Source organism: Equus przewalskii, chromosome 6, assembly GCF_037783145.1.
Source record: "Equus przewalskii isolate Varuska chromosome 6, EquPr2, whole genome shotgun sequence".
Taxonomy (NCBI): domain Eukaryota; kingdom Metazoa; phylum Chordata; class Mammalia; order Perissodactyla; family Equidae; genus Equus; species Equus przewalskii.
The window spans coordinates 72,789,554-72,814,881 of NC_091836.1; the positions used below are offsets into that span (position 1 = coordinate 72,789,554).

Sequence of the window (25,328 nt, forward strand, 5' to 3'; positions counted from 1 at the left end):
TTGGAGGGAAAATGGTAGAAAACTCCGATTCCATCATCTTACTCACATTCATGGTCTTGGCCCAAGGCTATACTGTCTCTCCAGACCTCTGTCATAATATTGTCTGAAGAGACCTGGAGCCGTAGGACATCCCACAGAGCATCAGAATGGTCCACTATGAAAATGATATGATGAAGCCTTATCACTCTTATCAGCTATGAATGAAAGCATATGATGACATGGTGAAATCATATCATGTCATATCAGCTAATCATGTGGGATGGAGAAGTAGCTAGTAACACATGTACTCCAGAGCGTGGTTGGCAACTTTTAGTGGTCCAGTGTTCTGTGACATGCTGGGACATCTCTTCCACAGTAAAGGAAACCTATCCTTGCATTTCCCACCACAAGAAGGATGCACAATGCTTACTAGGCCCCTTTGGGTTCTGGAGGCATGCACACTGACTGTGCTTCTCTCCCCATCTCTTTCCACATCTAATTAGGTAGAGTCTAGCTGACGCTGAACTTTTCTTGAATACCAAGAAAGTCCTCAAACATTTCTATATATTTCCTGTTAAAGGATTAGCTTATTTGTTCACTTTCTTTCTGAGTGAAGATGAAAGCACTAAGTATTCACGTGCCTAAGGACTATGGATTAAGAAATCAGGCTCTGGGGGCTGCCCTGTGGCCGAGTAGCTAAATTTGTGCCCTCTGCTTTGGCAGCCTGGGGTTTGCAGGTTCAGAGCCTGGGTGCGGACCTACACACTGCTCATCAAGCCACGCTGTGGCAGCATCCCACATAGAAGAACTAGAATGAATTACAACTAGGATATACAACTATGTGCTGGGTCTTTGGGGAGAAAGAAAAAAAAGAGGAAGATTGGCGACAGATGTTAGCTCAGGGCCAATCTTTCTCACCAAAAATGTATACCTTAAAAAAATCCCCCAAAACTATGATTTACCTACATGTCATATCTGTAATTGGTAGATTATATTAAAAAAAGAAAGAGAGAAAGAAAGAAAATAAATCAGGCTCTGATCTGGCCATACCCTAACATGTGAAGACAGTTGTCAGCAGCTTTGATTTCCCCTCCCTCTCTCTTCATATTTAAATTTTTGGGGGGCAAGAGAAGGTACTCTAAGGTATGCTACATGTATAACACTGACGTGGGGACACTTCCAAATCTATTCTGGATTAATATTCTATTACTTAATCTAATGTTAAAGTGTGTGTGTGTGTGTGTGTGTGCGTGTGTGTGTGTGTGTGCCTACATGGGACTATTCCCTGCCAATTTGTAGTCCGCCTGAAATGATGTATTTAGGAATTTTTCACTGTCTGATCTTCTATATATTTAATATCTTCTGTTCATGTTTTCCTGCGTATTGTTTCTATTTGCTACAGACTGACTGCTTTCTGCACCATGAGGAAGGGAGGAGACATCCTGTCGTGGGGAGGGAGAATCCACTGTTAGCTCTTCATCTAGGCACGGGGATTCTCTGTTCCTCCTAGGTGTTGCCAGAGCATTAAAGTGCAGAACTGTCTTGGTGGCAGAACCATTCATATCCATTTTTTCCACCTTTAGGCAAATTTCTCTGTGGCTGAAATATGGCACAAAGAGGACCAGGTTGGGGTTAGAGGACAGAAGTATAATGACTGGATATTTCAGTGGAATTCTCTAATCCAACACCTCCGAACTTGCAGCATCCCTTAGGGTAGCCTCCACTTCCCCTTCCATATTCTCCTGTACATTTTTTGGGCTATAGTTTCATCTGTCTATGTTATTTTGTCTTTGCTTTCTCTTTCACGGATTCCTCAAATTTATAGATCGCTGATTATCTTTGTATTTATGTTCTAGTGTTATTATTATTAGTTTAATTTTGATTCCAAACATATTTTCTCCTTCTTTTAGGATGAGAATAGTTTGAACACGTGTGTTCTCTTTACCCTCCTTATGTAAGCTACAATTTTCTTCCTTAAAAAAATGTTTTATTGTGATAAAATTCTCATACACTACAATTTAACATGTAAAAGATTGCAAGATTTTAGTATACTCACAGAGTTGTGCCACTGTCACCACAGTAAATTTTAGATCATTTTTATAATCTGCAAATGAAACGCCCTACCGGTGAGCGGTCACATCTCATGACCTTCCATCCCATCCAGCCCGAGGCAACCACTAATCTACTTTCTGTCTCTGTGGACTTGGTTTTTTGGGACATTTTATATAAACTGAATTATATAACATGTGGTCTTTTGTTACTGACTTTTTGCAATTAGCATAGTGTTTTCAAGGTTCATCCTTTTTGTGGTAAGTATAAGTGCTCAACTCTTCCTCGTTGACAAATAATACTTCATGTTATGGATCTATCACGTTTTATATAGCCATTTTTTAGTTGATGGACATTTGGGTGGCAGCACCTTTTGTTGAAAACACTATTCATTCTTCATTGAACTTTTTGGTGTCTGTTTCAAAAATCAATTGACAAGAAATGTGAGGGTTTATTTCTGGAATCTTAATTCTATTCAGTTGATCTATATGTGTATCCTATGTCAGTACTACACTGTCTGGATTACTGTAGCTGTGTAGTAAGTTTTGAAATTGCTAAGTGTGAATCCTCCAATTTAGCTTTTCTTTTTCAAGATGGTTTTGACTATTCTGGATGCCTGCCCATTTTGAGGCCAGCTTGTCAATTTCTGTAAAGAAACAAACTCGAATTTTGATAGGGATTGCACTACATCTATAAATCAATCTGGAGAGAATAGCCATGTTAACCATATTAAGTCTTTAAATCAGTAAACATGGCATTTATCTTTCCAGTTATTTAGGACTTTTTCAATTTCTTTGAGCAGTGCTTTTGTGTACAATGTTGTCAGTAGGCAAATCTTATACCTCCTTAACTAAGTTTATTTCTAAGTATTTTTATGATTCTTGATGCCATTGTAAATGGAATTTGTTTTTGGTAATTTCAATTATGGATTATTCATTGCTAGTGTAGAGAAATACAATTGATTTTTTATATGTTGATCTTGTGTTCTGCAACTTTGTTTAAGTCATTTATTAGTTTTAATACTTTAAAAAATAGATTTCTTAATATATTCCATATAAAAAATCAGATCATATGCAAAAAGAAATAGTTTTATTTCCCCCTTTAAAATATGGATAATTTTTATTTCATTGTTTTTTCTAATTGACTTGGCTAGAACCCCCAAGACAGTATTGAATAAATTGGTAAGAGTGGGCATCCTTGTTTTGGTCATCATTTTAGGGTAAAACATTCAGTCTGTAGCATTAGGTATAATGCTACTTGTGGATTTTTCATAGATGTCTATTATCAGTTGAGGAAATTTCTTTTTCTGCTTAATTTTTGAGTGTTTTTTATCATAAATGGATATTGAATTTTGTCAAATCTTTTTCTAGATATACTCCTCTAGTGAGATTGTCATGGAGTTTTCGTCCTTCATGCTATTGTTTTAGAGTTTTATATGTATATAAATCCAGTATTTGTTTTTTTTCCCCAATCTTAAGTAAATCTTGCATTTCTAGGATGAATCCCACTTGGTCATGGCCTATAACCTTTTTTATATTTTGCTGGATTTGGTTTTCTAGTGTTTTATTGACGATATCTACAGCTATATTGACAGATATATTTCTTCTAACGTTCTTCTCTGTGATGTCTTTGTCTGGTTTTGACATCAGGGTAAAATGGCTTCATAGAAAGAGTTGGGGTGTGTTCTTTCCTCTTCTGTTTTTTGGAAGAGTTTGTGAAGTCCTGATATTATTTTTTCTTTAGGTGTTTGGTTAATTCACCAGTGAATCCATCTAGACCTGAGTTTTTCTTCTTCGTAAGTTTTAAAATTACTAATTCAGTGTTATAAAAGAACCCACTTTTGGTTTCGTTGTTTTTTCCTATTGTTTTTCCATTTCATTAATTTCCACTAGTCTAATCATGAATCTAATTATTATTATTTTCTTCTTTTTGCTTTAAGTTTAGTTTGCTCTTTTTTTCCCCAGTATCTTGAAGTGAAAATTTAGTAGTCGATTTGAGATATTTCCTTTTTCAAGATAGATATTTATGGCTATAAATTTTCTTCAAGCACGCTTTAGCTTCACTTCACAATTTTGGTATGTTGATCATTTTCATTCATCTCAAAGTATTTTGTAATTACCAATGTCATTTCTTTTCTGGCCCATTGATTATCTAAGAGTATATTATTTAATTTTCAAATGTTTGTGAATTTCCAAATTTTTGTTATTGATTTATAATTTAATTCCATCATGGCCCACTTCTCTTGGAGTTAAACCCCTGTTCTACATGCATGGCACTACAAAAAATAGCATATGGTCTTTTCTGCTTGCATCTCTCATCATGAATCCTCTGCTTTATGATAGGACTGGGGACAGAGTGATTGGGGCCCCAGTATTCTCTGACTACCATGCTTGGGATAGAGCGTTTGCTATATGAGTGGGGCTGAAAGGATGAAGACAGCCACTGATGTCGCGACTGAACTCACCTGGAATTTAGCTTCCACAATTGGAGCTGGATTTGGGAGAATGAGAAATACTGTGATCTGCCCTTCCTGAGAGATAGCATAGCCTTACATTGAGAGCTGGTGGAGATGGAGGTAGAATGGGAGAGTGAGGAAGGAAGCCCTGTTCTTGGTTACACCAGTCTGGAGTGGAGCTGTAAATATGCTAAGCTGAGACAGAGGGAAGGGTGAAACCTGGCTGTGCTTCAAGTGCCACTGACTCCCACTGTTCTTATACTGATTTAATTCTTTCTTTCTTTCTGTCTTTCTTTCTTTTTTATGTAAGGAAGATTGGCTCTGATCTAACATCTGTTGCCAATCTTCCTCTTTTTGCTTGAGGAAGGTTGTTGCTAAGCTAACATCTGTGCCAATCTTCCTCTATTTTGTATGTGGGACACCACCTCAGCAGGGCTTGATGAGCAGTGTGTAGGTTTGTGCCCGGGATCTGAACCCGTGAACCACAGGCCGCCAAAGAGGAGCACACGAACTTAACCACTATGCCATCAGAACAGCCCCTGATTTAATTCTTTAATTCTTATAGTAATATGATAGAGTTTTTTGAATTAATGGTTTTTCACTTACTGTATGCCCTTAGGGCAATTTCCAGAGAATTTCAATGTTTATACCTATATCTAAATATAATTTTCACTATTTATGATTGTTTTCCTGGAGAAAGTGTCCACGGATCTCCTTATGTTACCATTCTGAAAGTTGATCTCTCCAATTCTTGACTTTATATTTCAAACAACACATTGTGATGGTTTCCTGATCTTTCTAGGTGGCGTTAAACATTCTTCTTATATATTCTTATTACTCTTTTTGCTTACATCTGTATATTGCAAGATATAACATATACATCAGATTTGGATTGGTTGCTTTCTTATCTGCATAATTCACTAATTATGACAATATCTTGTTTGTCTCTGCCACCCTGTCATATTGTGCATTGCCTGGCAACAGGAGCCACTTCGTAAATGAATGAATGAATCAATGGTGATTAATAATATGCAAGAAGAAATAGATAACAGGGTCTAATTTAATCTAAGTTTAAACAGAACTAAATAACTCTTTATTATCTATACTTTAAGAAAACAAAATGGGTCAAAAAAGATATATTATTTTAAGTATAATTTTGGAGGATTGATCTAATGGGCAAAGTGTTCATTTTAGGCATTGTCATTCATGCTTTCAAAACTTTACTAACACATCCATAATATTAGAATATTTCATTGCACAATGCTAAAGCATAGCTTAGTTATAGTTGTATTGAAAATAAAAAATAAATTTCTACCATTCTGCATCTGCCACCCATCCAACCCACCCTCCTAGTTTTTTTGATTTTGAGTCATTGATAGAAGAGATCATATTGATTAAGACCTAGGTCTTGGAAGTGACAAATAAGGATTAGATTTTATTGCAGAATTGTTACAGTCAGACTCAGATCCCTTGAGAAAGATGACTTTTTCAATGGCCTTATGGAGATGCTTGGTTTTCACACTATAAGTAATGGGATTCATCACTGGCAGAATAAGCAAACACACATTGGCCATAAGAGTGTCCTCATAAGAAGGCACCTTTTGCCCAAACCTCCGGACAAAGTACAAGCTAATGAGAGGGATGTAGAAGACGGCGGTGGAACCTGTGTGGGAGATACCAGTGCTAACGGCCTCATGCCACTCCTCTGGGGAAGCAATGCTCAAGATAATCTTAATAATCAGGATATAGGAGAGAAGAAGAAAGATGGAGGTCACTTCTGCAGTAGCTATGAGGATGGTAAGTCCTAAAACACTGTTGATCTTATTGTCAGAATGTGAGAACTAGATTAGATCAGTATGGAAACAGTAAGAATGATGGAGCACGTGGCTTTGGCAGAAGGATAGATGTTTAAGAAGCAGGCCCTGGGGGCCGGCCTGTGGCTGAGTGGTTAAGTTTGCTGGCTCTGCTTCAGCAGCCCAGGGTTTTGAGTTTGGATCCTGGGTGTGGGTGTGGACGTGGCACCGCTCATCAATACATGCTGAGGTGGTTTTCAGCATAGCACAACCAGAGGCACTCACAACTAGAATATACAACTACGTACTAGGGGGCTTTGGGGAGAAGAAGAAAAAAAAGAAGATTGGCAACAGATGTTAGCTCAGGTGCCAATATTTAAAAAAAAAATAAGAAGCAGGACCAGAGACATTAGGATCTGACAAGGATGAAAAACCACTCTTTGATGATTCTGGAATCAGTCAGGTTGGTAGCATATCTCAATGTGTTACCCACGGCAAGGAAGTGGTCAAAGGACATTGCCAGGAGCACTGAAGTCTCCATGACAGTAAAGAGTTGAATAAAGCATGTTTGAACAACATAGGCAAGGACTGATCTACCTTGTATTGAACCAGAATATGCCCAGCATGGGGACTAGTGTGGAAATTCACAAGCCCAGGTTGATGGTGGAGAACATCAAGAAGACATAGTACACAGGTTCATGGAGACCTGACTTGGTGATGATGACAAATAGGATTATACCATTCCCAGAGAGAGCAGTGATGTAGAGACGGCAGAAGGGGATGGAGTTCCAGGCATGGCTAGCTTCTAGTTCTGGAGCTCCTGTTCAGGAAAAAGATCAGAGAAGAGGAAGTGATGTTAGGAAAAGATGACACGATTACTATGGAAGAATAATTCTGTTAGAAAAATGTCCTAGAATGAGAAATGAAAACACCATTCATCAACTTCATTGTGATTTCTATTAACTGTAGTTACATAAATAAATCAAATGGGAGATTATTCTTAGGCCTATATCTCTCCCTTTTGCTCCCCAGTTTTTATTTCTTTTCTTTTTTGCTATATCGAGCTTCCCTCCATGGTGGCTATTTCCTGATTCATGTTAGAGAATGGACCGTCTTTTTTTTTTTAAGTCTCAAGGATATTTTTTGTCTTTTTCCGCTTTGACCCTAAGCATTTTCTTTTCCCCTTCATTACATTCCCCACACAAGGGAGAATTGGATGAAGATAATCTGAAATTACCAAGAATTTAATGGAGACCTCAAAGTAACATTAGTTTTCAAAAGTAAAATTTATTATTTAATTAGAAATAAAATAATAGTTGAATATTTGTGTTAATACTAATGCATTATCATGGAACTTTATCATACATGTTAAAGATATATTGCCTTTTCAGCAAATAATTTTGTTTAAGCAAATAATTTTATGCAAGTCAAAATATCCTATTCATTATTTCTTGGGCAATGGATCTTACCCCTGTCTTGCTAGGGTCGTTTCTAGTCTAGGGTTACATTTCTGATCTTGATTTTTTATTTTCTTAGCTGCTGACACTTTAGTTGTAGTGATACATAACTGTTAAAAAAAATTCTCTGTAACATCAACTTTAGCAATTAGTCCTTTCAGAGGGAACTGTATTCGATTTCAGGGCTAAAAGTGGACTGAGTGTACAGAGGCCAGATATTAGTACTTCCCTCTCCAACTTAGTGTCACTGCAATCATTGCCACCTTTTACTTACCTATAGCCTCAGAAAAGCACATTTACAGAGAATGTTTTCATCGAGTTAAATAACACATTTGAGTTTTCAGCTCCATCAAAAGGCAGCGTCTGAATTGAGACTTACTGTTACATAGGTGAGGTCCTGGGTAAGTTTTCTCCTTACTTTCTCCTTTCCCATATTGACCTAACTCTTGTGACCCAGTCACCTTACATACTGGAAAGTCTTGCTGAAATCGGCACTAAGCCAATGTGGTGCTGTCTGAATACTCTAAATTTTCTTCTCTTTGGCATCTTGAAGACTGCATGCTTTCCTCATAGTCGCAGTCATTGACTGGAACTCCACTGGTCCTTCATGAACATTAGGAATTATGATGCCTCCGACCACTTGATTTAGAGAATATACTCGTGCAGCTGTGTTTTACTGACACAATATTACCTCCTAACATTCTGGTGCCGGATCTTTGTGACACCTCTTGTGACTACTTATTGTATTGTTGACTACCGTTTTACTAATCCCCAGCTGCTAATCCTGTCGAGTCTCAACTTTTATTGCTGGTCTCACAGGCTACTGAGATCCCAACATATCTTGCATATGAGACTGCTCAGTTCGACTTTGACCACAAAATAGCCATACATTTTTGTTTTTGCCATTTAATGTTAATATTAAGGAGATTGAATTAGATAATCTCCATTATTTTTTTTCTTATTCTATGCAATTGAAGTTTAAAAAGACACCACAGAAATAGGCTTGTGAGTATTACTTAATATCCTAAACATATGAGAGATTATGGAAAGGGCCCACATGCAGAAAATTTCAAGTGTGTGCTATAGTGATTATGGAATTTTTACTATGCTGATTATAAGGTGAATCGTGTTCCATTGACTTCATAATTATTTGATTGCAAAGTATATTAAATAAAATAAAATCAATTTCTCACTCAGTTTTCTGGCATCATTCAAAAACTAATATGTGAAACTAAAAATAAAAATCTATTGTTCATCAGGTAATGTTAGAAGAACATTTTAAAGGTTATACATATAGAAAGATAGTAAATGTTATATTAGAAAAATAATGTCCTGTGACTGGAAACTCTAATACAAATTTAGGCTGATTTAATTAAAAAAATAACAACCCAAGAAAGTTGATATCTAAAACCAGTGTTCATGGGAGGAAAGTAGCAGCAGGAAGGTTCAAGAAGAAATACAATTTTGGTGTTAGAAGTCTCTTCTAAGGACATCTACGACATTGGTTTTAAATGTCTTCATTTATAACATTTTAGAGTGAGGTAGAAGCCTAGAATTTTAGATTGGAAAGTAACTTAGAGATCTTTTAGTTCCTTCCAAAGAATGAGATTAATTTTGTCACATGGTCTTCTAGTTGCCTAAAAGCGACTAATTAATTTTTAGTCTTATACCTGTTAAGGTGAATTGAAGGGATAGTGATGGGTGTATGAACTAAAAAAGAGCACTTTGAAATTATAAAGTTTATAATCAGCCAGGAGAAGAGAAAACTAAGACCAAATACAGGGTTGTCCTCACATGGCTGAAGCAGTATTATATTTGAGAAGAATTACATTAGATCTGTGTGCCATACACAGGGCAAACCTAGAACCAACAGGAGGGAGCTTCTAAGATGCTCTTTTAAGAAGCAGTGCTCTAATGCATAGAATGAGCCAGAAAAAGGCAGTGGTGAGCTTCTAATACTGCATGACAAAACAGTCATTTTGTCTATGCACAAGCACAGAAAATCAGATGGATGCATTCATCCAGTCATTTAGCAAATATATATTGCACATCATCCCCACTATCAGAAAAAGAACTAAAATCTCATGCCCTAGTACCAATGAATCACTATTATTATTATTATTATTTTTTTTTTTTGAGGAAGATTAGCCCTGAGCTAACATCTGCTGCCAATCCTCCTCGTTTTGCTGAGGAAGACTGGCCCTGAGCTAACATCCGTGCCCATCTTCCCCTACTTTATATGTGGGACGCCTACCACAGCACGGCTTGCCAAGTGGTGCCATGTCCACATCCGGGATCCGAACCAGCGAACTGCGCACCGCGGAAGGGGAACGTGCAAACTTAACTGCTGCGCCACTGTGCCGGCCCCGAATCTCTATTATTTTTTAACAAATTCTTTGTCTCTTCGAATCTCAACACCAGGATTTGGGCATATGACCCTAGGTATCCCATATTCTATATTTTCACTTAAAGAATTATATTGTTCTTGCTTTTTATGGTAGAATTCTACACTGATGAGTCAAATTCAGTTTTTGGGCCAGATCCTCCATGTCTAACATCCATGCATAAAACACTGTAGATATACTATCTAATTTAAAGAATACCAGCAAGATTTAAATTGACCACATAAACTGATTTTTTTTTAATTTTCAGAATTTCACTGTTTATGAATTTTTCAGAATGGAGATTCAGTACATTGCAAAGAACCTCTATTTTTTATTTCTAAGCAGTGCTAAAAACAACAAAAATCCAGGACCTTTACTGTTGTAAATTATTAAAGCAAAGGCAATTCCACAGTGTCTTGTGTTTGCACGGCTGTTATTTTATAATTTCCTCTTAGAAACACTTCCTCTGAAGAAACTGAATCTCTTTCTGTGCAAGGATGCCACATCAACCTTCTAACATTAAGGCATAAACACTGCCCCTGTACTGACATCAAGTGAAGAGGATGAGGAGGAGACCCATCTCTGAGGTCTCATTCAGCCTCCAGAGTGGAGGTTATCTATGAGGAACCCATGCCAGGAGAGTCATTTACCCATCTGCAAACCTATTCCTAAGGGATCTTTCTGGCCAGTAGCATTTGCTGGTTTTGCATTTGTGCTGCAGTCACTCTGCATGCCTAATCTACTCGCTTTCCCATGTGGTTTAATGTACTGCAATTGCTAAGGTTGTTTTCTTTTTAACTTGCTGTGATGAATGTTGAAATATATGCCAGGAAAATATAAATGTTGGACAAACATGAGAAGTGTATAAATATAGTTTTCACACCTGCCTTGGGAAGGAGATCACTGAAATTATCCTATATACTCTGGAATTTTAGACACAGTTATTCCACAGAAAGAAAGATCTCAAAGATTATTTTTCCCCCACAGACAGAGAGCAAAACAAACAAATTTTAGATTAGAGATAATAAACAAACAGAGAGATATATAGTTGTACCTTGTTATAGCTCAGTGGCTCCTCAAGTCGACTGAGTACTAGATATGCCTGGGGATCTTGTTATAAATAGAAATTCTTAGGCCTCATCCCAGAACTAATAAAACAAAGTATTTGGGGAGTGGGGTTCAGGTTCTGAATTTTTATAGATTTTGTTTTTTAGAGCAGTTTTTATGTTCATAGCAAATTTGAGTGGAAATCACACAGTTCCAATACTCTTCTCTTCCCGACACACTCACAGCCTCCTCCGCTATCAACATCCCCCGCCAAAGTGGTAAGTTTGTTACAATCAATGAATGAACATTGGCACATTATTACCACCCAAAGTCCATAGTTTACATTAGGTTCACTCTTGGTGTTGTGCATTCTATGGATTTTGACAAACGTATAGTTACAGGTATCCACCATCATAGTCTCATACAGAATAGCTTCACTTCCCTAAAAATCCTCTGTGTTCCACTTATTCATCCTTTCCTCTTCCCAATCTCCTGGCAACCACTGATCGTTTTGCTGTCTCCACAGTTTTTCCTTTTTTCAAAATGTCATATATTGAAATTCCATAATATACAGCCTTTTCAGATTGACTACCTTCACTTAGTATCTATCTAAGCTTCCTCATTGTCCTTTTGTGGCTTGATATCTCATTTTAGCGGTAAATAATATTCCATTGCATGGAAGTACCAGGAGTCTGTATTTTCAACAAGACCCCCATCAATTTTTATGTATCCTGCCCTGTACAATAATTCTTATGGATCAGCCATTAGAAAATACTTCACAGACTAAAGATACCTTCATCAAAATTGGAATATCAATTAAAATTTTATGTAGTGAATATTACATTCCCATTGACTTACATTATTAATTCTAATAATAAAACTGTGTTATTAATTCTCATTTCCAAGCGGCCTTCTATCATTTTAGTTTTGCTTCTTCCCATTTCCTTCTGTCAGGTGATTTTTGATTTTACACCATGGTTGCAGTAAAGTAGGATTAGTATTTAAAGTTCGTTGTAATTTGAATTATTCAATATTTATGTCATTTACTAAGTTTTCTTGAAAGAGGGTATATCTATAATAAATATTTTAATGAAATTACATCTTCATAAGTTATAGGCCTCACTATGCAATAAGCTCACTCAAAGCAAGAAGCTAATCTTGTTCATGTTTATAGTCTCAATATATGCCCCAATACCTAGTTCATACTAGATGGAAGATGCATGTTGCTGTTGAATGAAGAATACGAATATAAATTGAGATTGTCATGTCCTTGGTTTTATTCATTCTATTTTTATGGCCACAGAACTCTGAGCTTGTGATGCCTCGTTTGGTAAAGTGAGTCACTGTCTTATCATTCTCTTTAAAGAAGTGAATGTGTGAAGTAAGGTGGGGTAAATTAGAGTGCCAAAATCCAAGGCATCAAGCTGGGCAATGAACTACTGTAATTATGGTAGGGTACTTAGTGACTATGGTTGATGGGAGGTGAGTCTGCAGAAGTAATTCTTAGAGCTAGCATTCCACAGCATTTCTATGTCTATACGAAGTAGCAGTCCAAAACTACCTTCCCAAATAGACATTCTGGATGTGGAGAGAACTAGCCAGTGGGGTTTGGAACCACATGTGGCTAATACTAAGAAGGTGTTGAATAGGAGATATGAAGGAAGAGTAAGATATATAGGAATTCTGAGTAATGAGCACATTTCTCTTGTTGGTTTTATGTAGTTGTTAAAATAATAGGCAAAATGCCCCTAGGAAATTCTGTTGCTGTCTGAAATACAAATGATAAAGTTTACTTTAAATTTTATTTCTCAATATCAATGGATATAAATGCATAGAAAAAGGAAGGGTAAAAATCAAATTTATACAGTGGTTACCTATTGAGAAGGTGGAAAGACTGGACTTGAGGGATAATATCAAGGAGGACTTTGGGCTTTTCTATAAACCTTTTATTAATGAGAGCATATTTATTATTTCTCATATAAATAAAATTAATTTAAAAGCCTTTTAAAAAGTTATTTTCTGATTGTTTTATGGAAAACAGAAGGAGGAAAAGGTACAAGGTTGGAGATCTAGAAACCTGTAAGGAAACTGTTGATTTAGTTTAAAGATTTTAGTGTTCTAGACTAAGTCCAAGGGTGAAGATGAAGAGAGATTGTGGCATCAGAATAGGCAAGAAATACAGATTCATTGGATGCAGGAGCAAAAGATGATTAAGCATTTGAGGATGGTTCATTAGTTTTTGTCTTTGGCATTAGGGAAGGTTTTAAAAAATTACATGATAGCTGTTAATTCTGGGAAGCCATCTATTCATGAAAAAACTGGCTTAAATTATTCTTAGTTAAATTGGGGCATATGCAAAGTGGGATAAGATCTGAGACTGTAATCTCTGGTTCTAAAATTTCCCTTGCCCTATATGGTTTGGACAGTCAGAGCTGTGATCAAATGCTAGAAAATATAGGCAGAAAAACTAGGATCAGTTATAAGGGAAATTTCTTATGCTATACATGCCAAATATTGAATTGAATGACTTACCACTGAAATTGTACAGAAAGATTATTTGATAGTCTATCATGTTCAGTTCAACAGCAATCATTGAGTGTCTGCTATGTGAAAAGTATTCTCCTAGGTATTGTAGTAGCTTCAAAGAAAATCAAGCCTTCTTTTTTTTAATTTAGGGAATTTACAGCCTTGTGGAAGCAATAATGATAATGATAATAATATAAATTTAGATATAAAACACAGCCAATAATACACAAAGGCAAAAAAAGATACAGACAAAGCAATACAAAAGGCAAATTATGGGAAGGAGAGATCAGATATCATTGGAGCAATCATGAAAAATTTAATGAATAAGATATTTGAAGATGAGCCTTGACACATGAGTAAAATTTCAAGGTGGAGGAGTGGGTGTCAAGGTTGAAGTGGAGTCAACAGTAAAGGCCACCATCAGGAAAGTTCCATATACATGATGGAGCAGTTAGCAGACTGGTTTTCTTAGACTGCAGAGGATGTGAGAAGACAAAGAGATAGATTAAACTTTAAAGAAAAGTTAAACCTAAATTGTGGAGGACTTTAACTATCATAGACAAGAGTTGTTTCTTTTAGTCAGTAGTTGAGAAATAAACATGGGAGTGATGCCTATTAGTTTGTTTTTAAATTTTCTTTGAGCTGGATATTTGGAAAATTAATTCAAAGAGAATGGCTGGTGTTTTTGGACAGAAACAGCATAGAGAAGGGAGGTCAGTTAGTCATCTACAGGAATGGAGTAACTGACAGGTAGTGAGAATCAGAATTAGCATTTTGATGCAGAAAAGATAAGACTGTCTTAGGTAAGATTAACGACATTGTAGAGATATTTGAATTGGATAATGTCTAGTTCCATCCAACTCTAAAACTACAGAGGTCTATAACTCCATTTTGTGATGAATTTTCACTGACTTTGAAATAGATCTTTATAGTAGCAGTAATTGCTAAATGTGAGTTCCCTTGGAACATACAAGTTTGAGCATAGCTTTTTGAATCTGCTTTGTTTTCACGCTATAGATGATGGGATTCATCACAGGTGGAATGAGCAAGTATACATTAGCAATGAGTGTGGGTACATAGGGTGGAACATGTTTTCCAAATCTGTGAACAAACGACAGGCTGATCAAAGGGATGTAGAATATGGCCACAGCAGTGATATGAGAAATGCAGGTGCTGAAGGCCTTTTTCCTCTCCTCAGGGGATGCAATGTTGAGAACGGAGCGAATGATCAAGACATAGGAAAGCAGGATAAAGATAGAGTCCACTCCAGCAGTAGAGATAATTGCAGTTAGTCCAAAAGCACTGTTGATCTTTGTATCTGAACATGACAGCTTCATCACATCTGGGTGGAAGCAGTAGGAGTGATGGAGCACATGGCTGCAGCAGAATGATAAACGCTTAAGAAGCAGAACTAGTGGTGTCAGAATGACAGTCCCCCTGGTAATGACTGCCAAACCAATTTGTGTGATCCTTGCATAAGTTAGAATGGTAGCGTATCTCAAAGGGTTAGAAATGGCCACAAAACGATCAAAGGCCATAGCCAGGAGCACCGAAGATTCCATAAAAGTGAAGAGGTGAATGAAGAACATCTGTGATAAGCAAGCACTGAAGCTGATTTCCCGGATATTAGCCCAGAATATTCCCAGTACTGTCCCCAATGTAGAGATACATAAGCCAATGTCAGTGGTGGACAACATGGAGAGGAAATAGTACATGGGCTCGTGAAGACTTGGCTCAGTAAGCACTACGAACAGGATCAAGGTATTTCCAGAAAGGGCAGTGAAATAGAGGCAGCAGAAGGGGATGGAGATCCAGGCATGGGCCCATTCAAGTCCAGAGACCCCAGTCAAGAGGAAAGTAGGGAAAGTGGAGTTACAGAAGATTGGCATTACGGTCTGCAAGAGCAGAAATTTCTTGTAAGATCTTGACTTTCTAAATTTAGAAGTTAAAATTATTTTTAGTTGAAGTTGAATATACATTTTGTAAAGCGCAAAAAATGAAGTTTGACGTCTATATGCACTCATGTAACAACTTCCAAGATCAACTGATAAAACATTATCACCAGCCCTGAAGGCTTTCTAATGCCTCATCCTCATTTATGTCCTCTCCTATAGTAAGCATTATTTTGACTTCTATTACCACAATTACTTTTCTCTATTTTGATCTTGATATGAATAGAGTCATGGACTATCTACTATTTGCATTTTGCTTCTTTCACTCAATATTATGTCTGTGAGATTCATCACTGAAATAAGTTACTTAATTACATTCAATTTAATTTCAATTTACTTGCTTAATAGAATTCTTTGCTCATAATAGATATTCCAAATATCTTTGCTAATTGACTTATATTTTATCTGCCCTTCCTGAAATATTATATTTAACCATGAGTGGGGCTTGGCCTAATTGACTAATTTTGCCTTGGAATTTTGGAATCATTAAACTCAGGTCTAAGAGAAAATTTATTTTAAACTAGCAGGGAAGCATCTCTTTTCAAGGACTACATATACCTAAGAATCCACCCCAAATAATGACCGTTTGACCTGTCTCATTATGTATATTTACTACAGGGAACTAGAGGGAAGATGCTTCAGTTCCTGTGAATCGGAAACTTGATACTGTTTTTAATTTGTAACACTAAAATACTGCCTTATTTACCATTATGGAGCCTGCCTCTGTTGTGGTAAAAATTAATGATGATAATAATAAACTTCTTCTGTAACATGTATAGCCCGATCCTCAATCTGGCCTTGATCTCTTACAGGGTTGTTCAGATACATAATATTATGTGTATTATAAGCCATGTTCTATATAATGTTCTAGGTATTTTACATGTTATTTCATTTGAGCCTATGAAAAACATAAGAGAGAGAGATTTTTATTGTAGATGCATAAAGTGAAGTTTAAAAGTTTGGTTAAATTGTCAAAGGTTGTAAAATCTGAAATAGATGACATTGGGAATCAGAAAATAAGACTTCAGAGTCTGTGCTATTAACAACTACACTACATTTTCTAATGATAATGATGATAACAATAATAATGATATAATTCTACTTCAACACTAATTTAATTCTCTATTGATACATAAGGCAAATGTATTAGAAATATGTACGTTTGCAAATCTCTTATTTAGCATTTCTATGGTTCAGTGTCAAAACAATTTTATTTCAAGATTGTGTATGTTTTGTACGACGTAAACAAATTAATGAGAGTAATTTTAACAAATAGTAAATTCTTAGCATAATACTGGATGCTAGAATTCAAATTAATCCATGGTGGATATAACATATTTATTATAATGAAGCTATTGTTCAAAATATATTTTTAACCTCTGTAAGATTTCCACTGTTCCTTTAGAAGCAATCCAAGATCATTTCCACTAAAAGTGTCCACTTTTATACAATTTTATCATGTAATCGACTACATAGCTTACTTATGGATGTAGATAAAAATTTGTTTGACTTTTTCTCCAAACATATTACCTATTTCTACATATTTTCAATTCCACAGACATCCAATGGACAATGGCTTTTATTCATTTTTTTTTCCTACTTTAAAATATTTATTTTTATCCCGGGCTAATCTCCTAAATATTAGATCCATATAGCTAATCCCTTGATCTCTCCACTTAAATATCTCAAAGTTAACTCAAGCACAAAGGGATTGCATCTGAATTAATACCCACAAACTGTAAATTATATTTTGATTAACATTTTGATTAACAGCTCTATGGATCTACAGTAGCTTGATGTATCTGGTTGCCTAAGCCAGAAATATGAATGTCCTTCCACCTCCCATCTGTTGGTCATGAATTTCTGTCTCTATTGCAACTCTTTCTAACTTGTGCACATATTGCTCTCAGAATTTTGTTTCTAAGATTTAAAATAGACTTCCATTTGAAAATAATTTTAGCTAGTATTACATGAAACAATATCTCACAATTTTCTATTAAATTTTCAAAAAGGATAAAAGAAAAAGGAGCAGATCAATGAAGTACTAATGTTAAAACTGATAGATGTTCTACATCCCGAATTTTTTGAGGGTGATTAATTGCTCCTAACTAAGAAATACGGAGATGGGTTGAGTCAAATTATAAGGCAGCACTAACACCATTACCACAGTCTACAGTTAGGAATCCAGAGTCTGTACCAAAATAAGAAATGGGAACGAGACGACTCTTTTTATAAGATGCTGAACTATAAGGTGACCCAGGACATTTTCCTTGCACCAGATTTCTCATTGTGAGAGACTCAGCCAAAGATAATGGCATGAGGGGTGGCATTAGTAAAGACACATTCGATTTTGAAATGAATATTCACCAAAGTACATTTTCTTTTCAGCAGAAGAATCAGAATAAAATCTGGCAACAGCATATTTTGCGAATTTAGGTTTTAATTTTCTGTAATATTTCCAAGTGGCAAAGACACATTCATTGTTGGTGGATCAGAAACTGCACTCCATATAATCATGCTTGATGAGGCAGCAGCCATTAGCAAGCCACACACATAGTTTATTGAAAGAATAAGTGTGAAAAGATCTTGCTTTACAGTAGGGAGTGTATAAAGGAAAAAAATATTAGCATGAAATCTTTAAAATATGGCATAAAAGGAAAAAGGGAGCAACATCTGGAAAATTCAGAGTATTAGCATATATGAATATATAACAATGTCTGGAAATGAAATAACACATTGCTTCTCATATCATAAGGGTTCAGTTGTTATCATAATAGATGTTAAACCTCTATAGAACTAAGAATAAAATATCCTAAGGTAATTCAGGTAATAGCATCATATAACATTATGAGAAAAAGAGAAACCATCAGAAAGAAAGGCCAAAATAATGAGATACTAGAAACATAAGAGAATTAAAGCAAATGTTAGATATAATCAAAAGCAGAATTGAGGTAAAATAATTTAAAGCAATTCAATTTTGAGAATATATTTGAAAAATTCTTCCATAAGGCATAGGGAAAAATTGTGAAGAGAAAATGATATTTAAGAAAGGCAAAAAGGGAAAATTCAAAATAACGAAAATTAATGTCCCAGATAAAATAAACCAAAACAACTGAAAGAAAAATGACTGTTCCAAATGCAGTGTTTGGAGATTGAAAGCACTCATTGTATTCCTCGTAAAATCAGTGAAGATGGAATATATATAAAATATTTGACTTATACAATTAAAAAAACTACAAGTTTTCAGGCAGAGAAAAATAGGATTCCTATAAAGAAATTATAATCAAACTGGTTTTACAAATAAAATAAAACACACTTTTAAAAATATTGTATTCAATGTACAGAAAAAAGAATGAAATATGTAAAAAATTACAAAAATGAGCAAGAATTGTATATGGAAGACTAGAAAACATTGCTGAGAGAAATTTTAAAATACGTAAATTAATAGAGACATCATATGCTCATGGATTAGAAGACTCAATATTCTTAAGAAGTTTATGGATCCCTAATGGATCCGTAAATTCAATGTAGTATCAGCAGGCTAATTTTTTTTTGTAGAAATTAACACTGATCCTAAAATTTTTTGGAAATTCAGAAGATTATAGTGAAAAAATAATTTAAAAAAAAAACTAAGTTGGAGTACTTATACTACCAGATTTCAAGACTTAATATTAAGTCAATGTAATCGAGACACATGACACAAAGTTCATCATATAGATCAACAGAATAAAACTGAGAGTCTAGATTTAAACCCTTACATCACGGCCAATTGGTTTTAACAAAGGTGCCAAGACAATTAAATGAGGGAAATGACAGACTTTTCAACAAATGATGCTAGAACAATTCGATATCCCTATACAAAATCATCCCCCCAAAACAAAAAGAAACCTTAGACTTTACCACACGCTGTCCTCAAAATTAGCTTCAAATAGATCATAGACCTAAAGGTAAGAACTTAACATCTGAAACTTCTAGGAGAAAATATAGGGGAAAATTTTGTGGCCATGGGTTAAGAAAAGCGTTCTTAGATACCAAAACAAAGCTATGATCCATTAAAAAAACTGATCACTGTCAGACTTCTGCCAAAAAAAGAAAAAATGCAATTCAAAATTCCCCTTAAGAAAATGAAGACAGACCACAGACTGGGAGAAAATATTTACATGAGAATCTTTTATCCAGAATATATATATATATGAATTTATATATATATAAATGCTCTAACAACTCAATAATATATGGAATGATCCAATTAAAAATGGACCAAAAATTTGAACAGATATTTCACCAAAGAAGACATATACATGGTTAATAAGCACAGAAAAAGATGATCAACATCACGGGTCATTAGGAAAATAAAAATTCAAAATACATTGTGATATTGCTACCCACCCACTAGAATGGCTATAATTAAAAAGAAAGGTAATAGAAAGTCTTGGCAAGCATATGGAGAAACTGGAAATATCATAGATTGCTGGTGGAAATGTAAAATGGTACAGCCACTTTAAAAACCAGATTGGCAGTTCCTTAAAAAGTTAAAAATAAATTTACCATGTGACCTAGAAATTCTACTCCTAGGAGTCTACCAAAGAGAAAGGAAAGCCTATGTATATGCAAAACTTGTACACAAATGTTCGTAGGTGCTTTATTCATAATAGCCCCTAATCGGAAGCAACTCAAATGTCTATCAACTGGTTAATTGGTGAGCAAAATGCAAAATACCAATACAATGGAGTACTATTCATCAATAAAAAGAAAAAAATACTGTTACATGCTACAATATGGGTGTACCTCAAAGACGTTATGCTAATTGAAAGAAAGCAGAAGTAAAACACTACTTTTGTGTGACGCACTTTTATGAAATATCCAAAAAAGACAGTTTTTAAAGATAGCAAGGTTTGCCTCTGTCTAGCGGTAGGAGTGGCAAAACAGCAGGAGGTAACTTTTTGGGGTGATAAAGAAATGTTTTAAAGCTGAATTGTGGTGATGATTGCATGTCTAGAAATTTACTAAAAATCTTTGAATTGTATAATATTTATAACATTAAGTAAAGGCACAAAGTAGACACTTTGTAGTATATTTTTTATGATATGAGCAAAAGTTCAAAAACTTAAAAATAAGACTAGATTTAAATTTCTTTCAAGAAATATTGAGGCTCAGAAAGCAATAGATTTACTTCAGTAGAATTTTTGGCAAAATCTGATAACCAGCCCAGTTTGTTTTATCAGAAAAAGAAAGAGACATACAAAAGCTCAGAAAATATACCCACCAAATATTTTTCTTTAAAATAAAATGTGAAGTATTGCAATGTTTCCTGGTTGAGAATTGACTTCAAGTTGCAAGAAACAAAGCCAATAATAGGAATTGACCATATGAAAGGATCGACAGAGACATTTACCAGTGTAGAAAAATTTTGCTATGATTACTAAAAGGATCGATAATACAGAGAATTGAACCTCAAATATTATATTATATACTGATATAATTAAGATAATTTAGTACCTTTTTGGAAACAAATACAACCCTGGGACAAATTAAAAGCACAGGAAGAGGCCTAGGTAAACATTTGCTTAAGTTTAAAGGAAGATTCTTAAACCATTAGTAATAGAGTGAGTTACTGAATACAAGGAGTTGAGCAAACTGACTATCCATTTGAAAAAAATATAATAAAGAATACACCATGATATATATTTAAACGAATTCCTGATGGTTAAATATGATTAAATCACATACATTTTAGAACAAAATGCAGGTAATAATTATATAATCCTTGAGTGAGAATTTTCTAATCATGACATCAAAGATATAAACCATAGAGGTAAAGATTGATATATTTGGTTTGTTAAAATACAAAGAATTGTTTTATGCAAAAACATCTTCAGCAGAATTAAAGAGTTATCACAAATTGGGGAAAATATTTGAACCGTATAAAATATTCCGTTGGAAAATGTGCTTACTGTAGGACTGCAAAAAAACCCTGATAATATGAAAAAATGAGCAAAAGGCATTAAAATTCCTAAAGAAGAACTCCAGAAATACAGGAAAAATATTCAATTTCACCATCAGCCAAAGGAATACTAATTAAAATGATTCTTTTTAATCAATTAGTTGACAAAGGTTAGTAAGGATTGCTGGGCTACAGGAGAACACCACTCTCATGTGGTGAAGAGCGAGTGGGTAAAAGGTCCATTTGTCATTATTTATCAAACACTTAAGACTTATTTTCCTTTGAATTAACAATTTAATTTCTCCCAAATCATCAGTAGTGATAACAACAACCCCTAGGGTTACTGTGCATTTCATGTGCATATATAAATCAATCATTCCTTCAGTCATATGTTTATTAATTCTTTCAATAGTTAAAAACTAAGTGTCTACTTTGTGCATTTAACCCTCAAAATAATGTTTTATTTTCAAGGTAATAAATAATGTTTATAGACAGATTAATGTATATATAAACCATTGTGGTAAATTCCTTCAGTTTAGAAATTGGCCTCTTTCATTATTGAACTAAAAAAGCATAAGGCAGATTACTGTATCCTGTGGTTACTGAGAGATAAACATCTATGTTTTCCACTATTTTGACATTTTCCAACGCATTGTTTCTTCCTCTAATCCAAGGAGCTCTCTCGCATCTCTAAAAAATAATAAAATTTTGATTCTGACAAAATCACATGCACACCATCACTGGTCTGCTCATAGTTTGTTTCTCAGAATCGCTGTGCTTTCTAGAGAGGAAAAAGGAGGAGAGTTCAGGAACAAGTGGACTAGCATGTGCTTGGTATCAGGCAGGACCGGACAGTTTGGGACTGATATCTATGTTGTGACCTCTGCCTCCCAGTCAATCTCACGCTATGTCAACTCTTAATTTCTACCAATGTAATACATGGGTGTGTAATTGGACATGAGTTGGAATATGTGTCTCAAGATTTTAAGAAAAGAGGACAAGAGCTTTATCCTTTTCTAGTTTCTAAAATGTATGAGTAATCAAGAAAAGGGTCAAACACTTCTATTCTTTTATGATGAAGAATATGAAGTCCAATTTTCTACATTATTAGTCATCTCATATAAATAAATGTCAAGAGTCCTATCCTGCTGCAGAGGAAAATCAGTTGCCATCACATGATGGTTTATTAAAACAGTGAATACCTATACAATCTCCTAGAATGACAAAATGCTGTTCCTATGATTAAAAAGGTCATGGATTCAATTAATTTCATTAATTTATAATTGATTTATGCATTCATAGAGAAGGATTTGAGAAGGTCCTTTATTATATTTTTCTGAATTTAGGAAGAATGTCACAAAGTTAACCACCTACATGGAGGCAAAGCAGTGACTGTCCCCCATGAGTGTGCTGACCTGAGGCACTGCAGTCCCAGTGTTTGGGGCTGGGACTGAAATATGAACTAGGTGAAAGGTTGGAAGGTAGATGACAGCAAAGTTTTAATATTCTTAGACAGAAGGGAAATAAATATTGATCCAGAATCTTTGCTACATATCTCTACATATGTTACTTTAATCTAACGGTACCATTAATAGGCTATGACTAACATCCCCAGTTTTCAGGTGAGATGGCGTAGGTTCAGCGTGAAGAACTTAGTGAACATTCCCATTGATTGATAAAATGGAGCCAGGGTGTGAATTCAGGTCTGTCTGACTCCAAAGGTGTGGTCATTTCACTGTGCCACCCTGCTTCTGGTGCTCAGACAAAATTAAAAAGAAATAAATCAATTGCAGCAGACTTATGAGGCTGAATGGAATAAATGTGCTGCAGCAAGTGTAACCCAAAGAGAAATGTAAGTTAAACAATAGTGAGGATGACCAGTGATTGTATTTTGGGATTTGGTTATTATATGAGTCAGGGAATATATACATGCAAGAAGCAGTTTTTGTTGAGATTAGCAACAGATGAAAACAAAATGTCTATATTGGATGTGGAATTTCTAAATAGGCATCAGGCCCATAGAAGAGATCAAAACAATGGGGAATCCTAAATATATCAGGAGCTGGGAGAGTGTAGAGATCAGGGGCCTGGGATAATTGGGGAGGGTCTTACCTTTCCAGATGTGGAGAATTAGAAGGGATACAAATAGAGATGTTGAAAGAGCAATGCCAGAAGACCAGGTAGGTTATTGTCTTTAAGTTCACTTTCAAGACATTCTTCCTTGTGTTTAAACTAAATTATTCATTATGAAGCTTAAAGTCATCTGACACATTTTATTATACAGACAGCCAAGGACTTTCTGATCTGAGAGCAGCTGCTTGACTTGGCCTTTAGACAAGGAGGAGAACTTTCTCTCACCCTTATTTAGATTGGGTATTTGCAGGCCACCGGTTTACCTCTATGAATGGAAAATTTCGTAAGGAAACTTGATGGCGTAGTCATTTACCCAACTGGGATAAACACACCCTTGGGGGATTTCTGTGCCATTCTGTTTTGCCTCACTTCTCTCCCCCGGGGGTTAGTTGGGTGGCATCAGCAAAAACATATGCTAAGACAAGTGGAATGAACCAAACAATGAATAATAGACATATTCACACAGTAATTCTGTGTTTACATGTTTTAATTAAAAATGAATTTGAATCATTACTTTGAACTTGCATACAACATTTAAGATGGGGATCCAGTATTTCCTCTTGCTTTTTATTTTGCCATGGTTTCTTGCAGATAATCTATTACGTAGATTTTTGTGTACAACTAAGTGGAATAACAGATGCTTTGAAAGTATCTCCAGGTAATAGCATAGTATCAGGTACATAGGATGTATGCGTTAAATGTTGGTTAAAAAGAGCAAATGTGTTCCTAAAATTCAAAAGCAAGCAGTAAAATAAAATTACATAGTCAAGGGACTCCATGAGGATGATCCTTTCAACAGAAGAAGGTAGATTTGGCAGCATGGCAACTCAAGTGGAAGCAACTTCCAGAAAAGAAATTATATTAATTAAGATTATATTAATTAGCATCTGTATAGTAATTAATATTTTCCAAGTAATTTCAGGTACTTTATCTTATTTAGTCTTGGTTGTTTAGGCAAACACAAACATTTTTTACTTAGCTGACAGGTACTAATGAATACAGTGCTTGACACAAAATCAGTGGTCAATAGTGTTTATCAAAGTAATTTATCCCTCTCTTTTGTAGATCTATTTCACAGTCCAGAAAAGAGAATCATATAAACAAGCAAAATAGAAGTCATTCTGTTCAACTCTATTTAGTTGATGGTTAGTTTAATTAGCTAATGAAATTGGTTAAATATAAGAGTCATAAAAATAATTTTAACCTAAAATTAACTTTCAATTTCAAACTAAAACTTATACGTGTGACGTATACATCACATCATTAGATGGAGAGTTTGAGCCTTCTAATGTGTATTTGAAAACTGCAATTCTACATTATCTTCTTATTACAAATCCTATCTTTAATTCATTGGATATAATTTCCATTATAGTAATTTCGATAATTGAGAAAAAACAAGTATCCTACAGTTCACCTATTGGTGGCCACGTGGACTTGCTAATTGGAGAATGAGCTGTGAGAGTCCAACAGGTTGCTAGCATCAGTCGGTATATTTCACAGAGGGAACAAGGATTGCTGGTTACTTTAGCGAGTTGATTCAGTAGAACTTGCATGGAAATCTCCTTCTTAAACTACTTTATTGAGGTATGATTGACATAAAAATCTGTAT

General features: G+C 35.1%; 1 protein-coding gene and 1 pseudogene across 1 annotated transcript; both read right to left on the minus strand.

Annotated features, from left to right (window-relative positions):
• Window positions 1–5,877: 5,877 nt before the first annotated feature.
• LOC103553862 (olfactory receptor 51F1-like) lies at window positions 5,878–8,166 on the minus strand (annotated as a pseudogene).
• Window positions 8,167–14,634: 6,468 nt separating this feature from the next.
• Window positions 14,635–15,579, minus strand: LOC103553866 (olfactory receptor 51F2-like). Its single transcript, XM_008524613.1, has one exon. It carries the CDS (start codon window positions 15,577–15,579, stop codon window positions 14,635–14,637), a length of 945 nt encoding a protein of 314 aa, XP_008522835.1.
• Window positions 15,580–25,328: the final 9,749 nt, after the last annotated feature.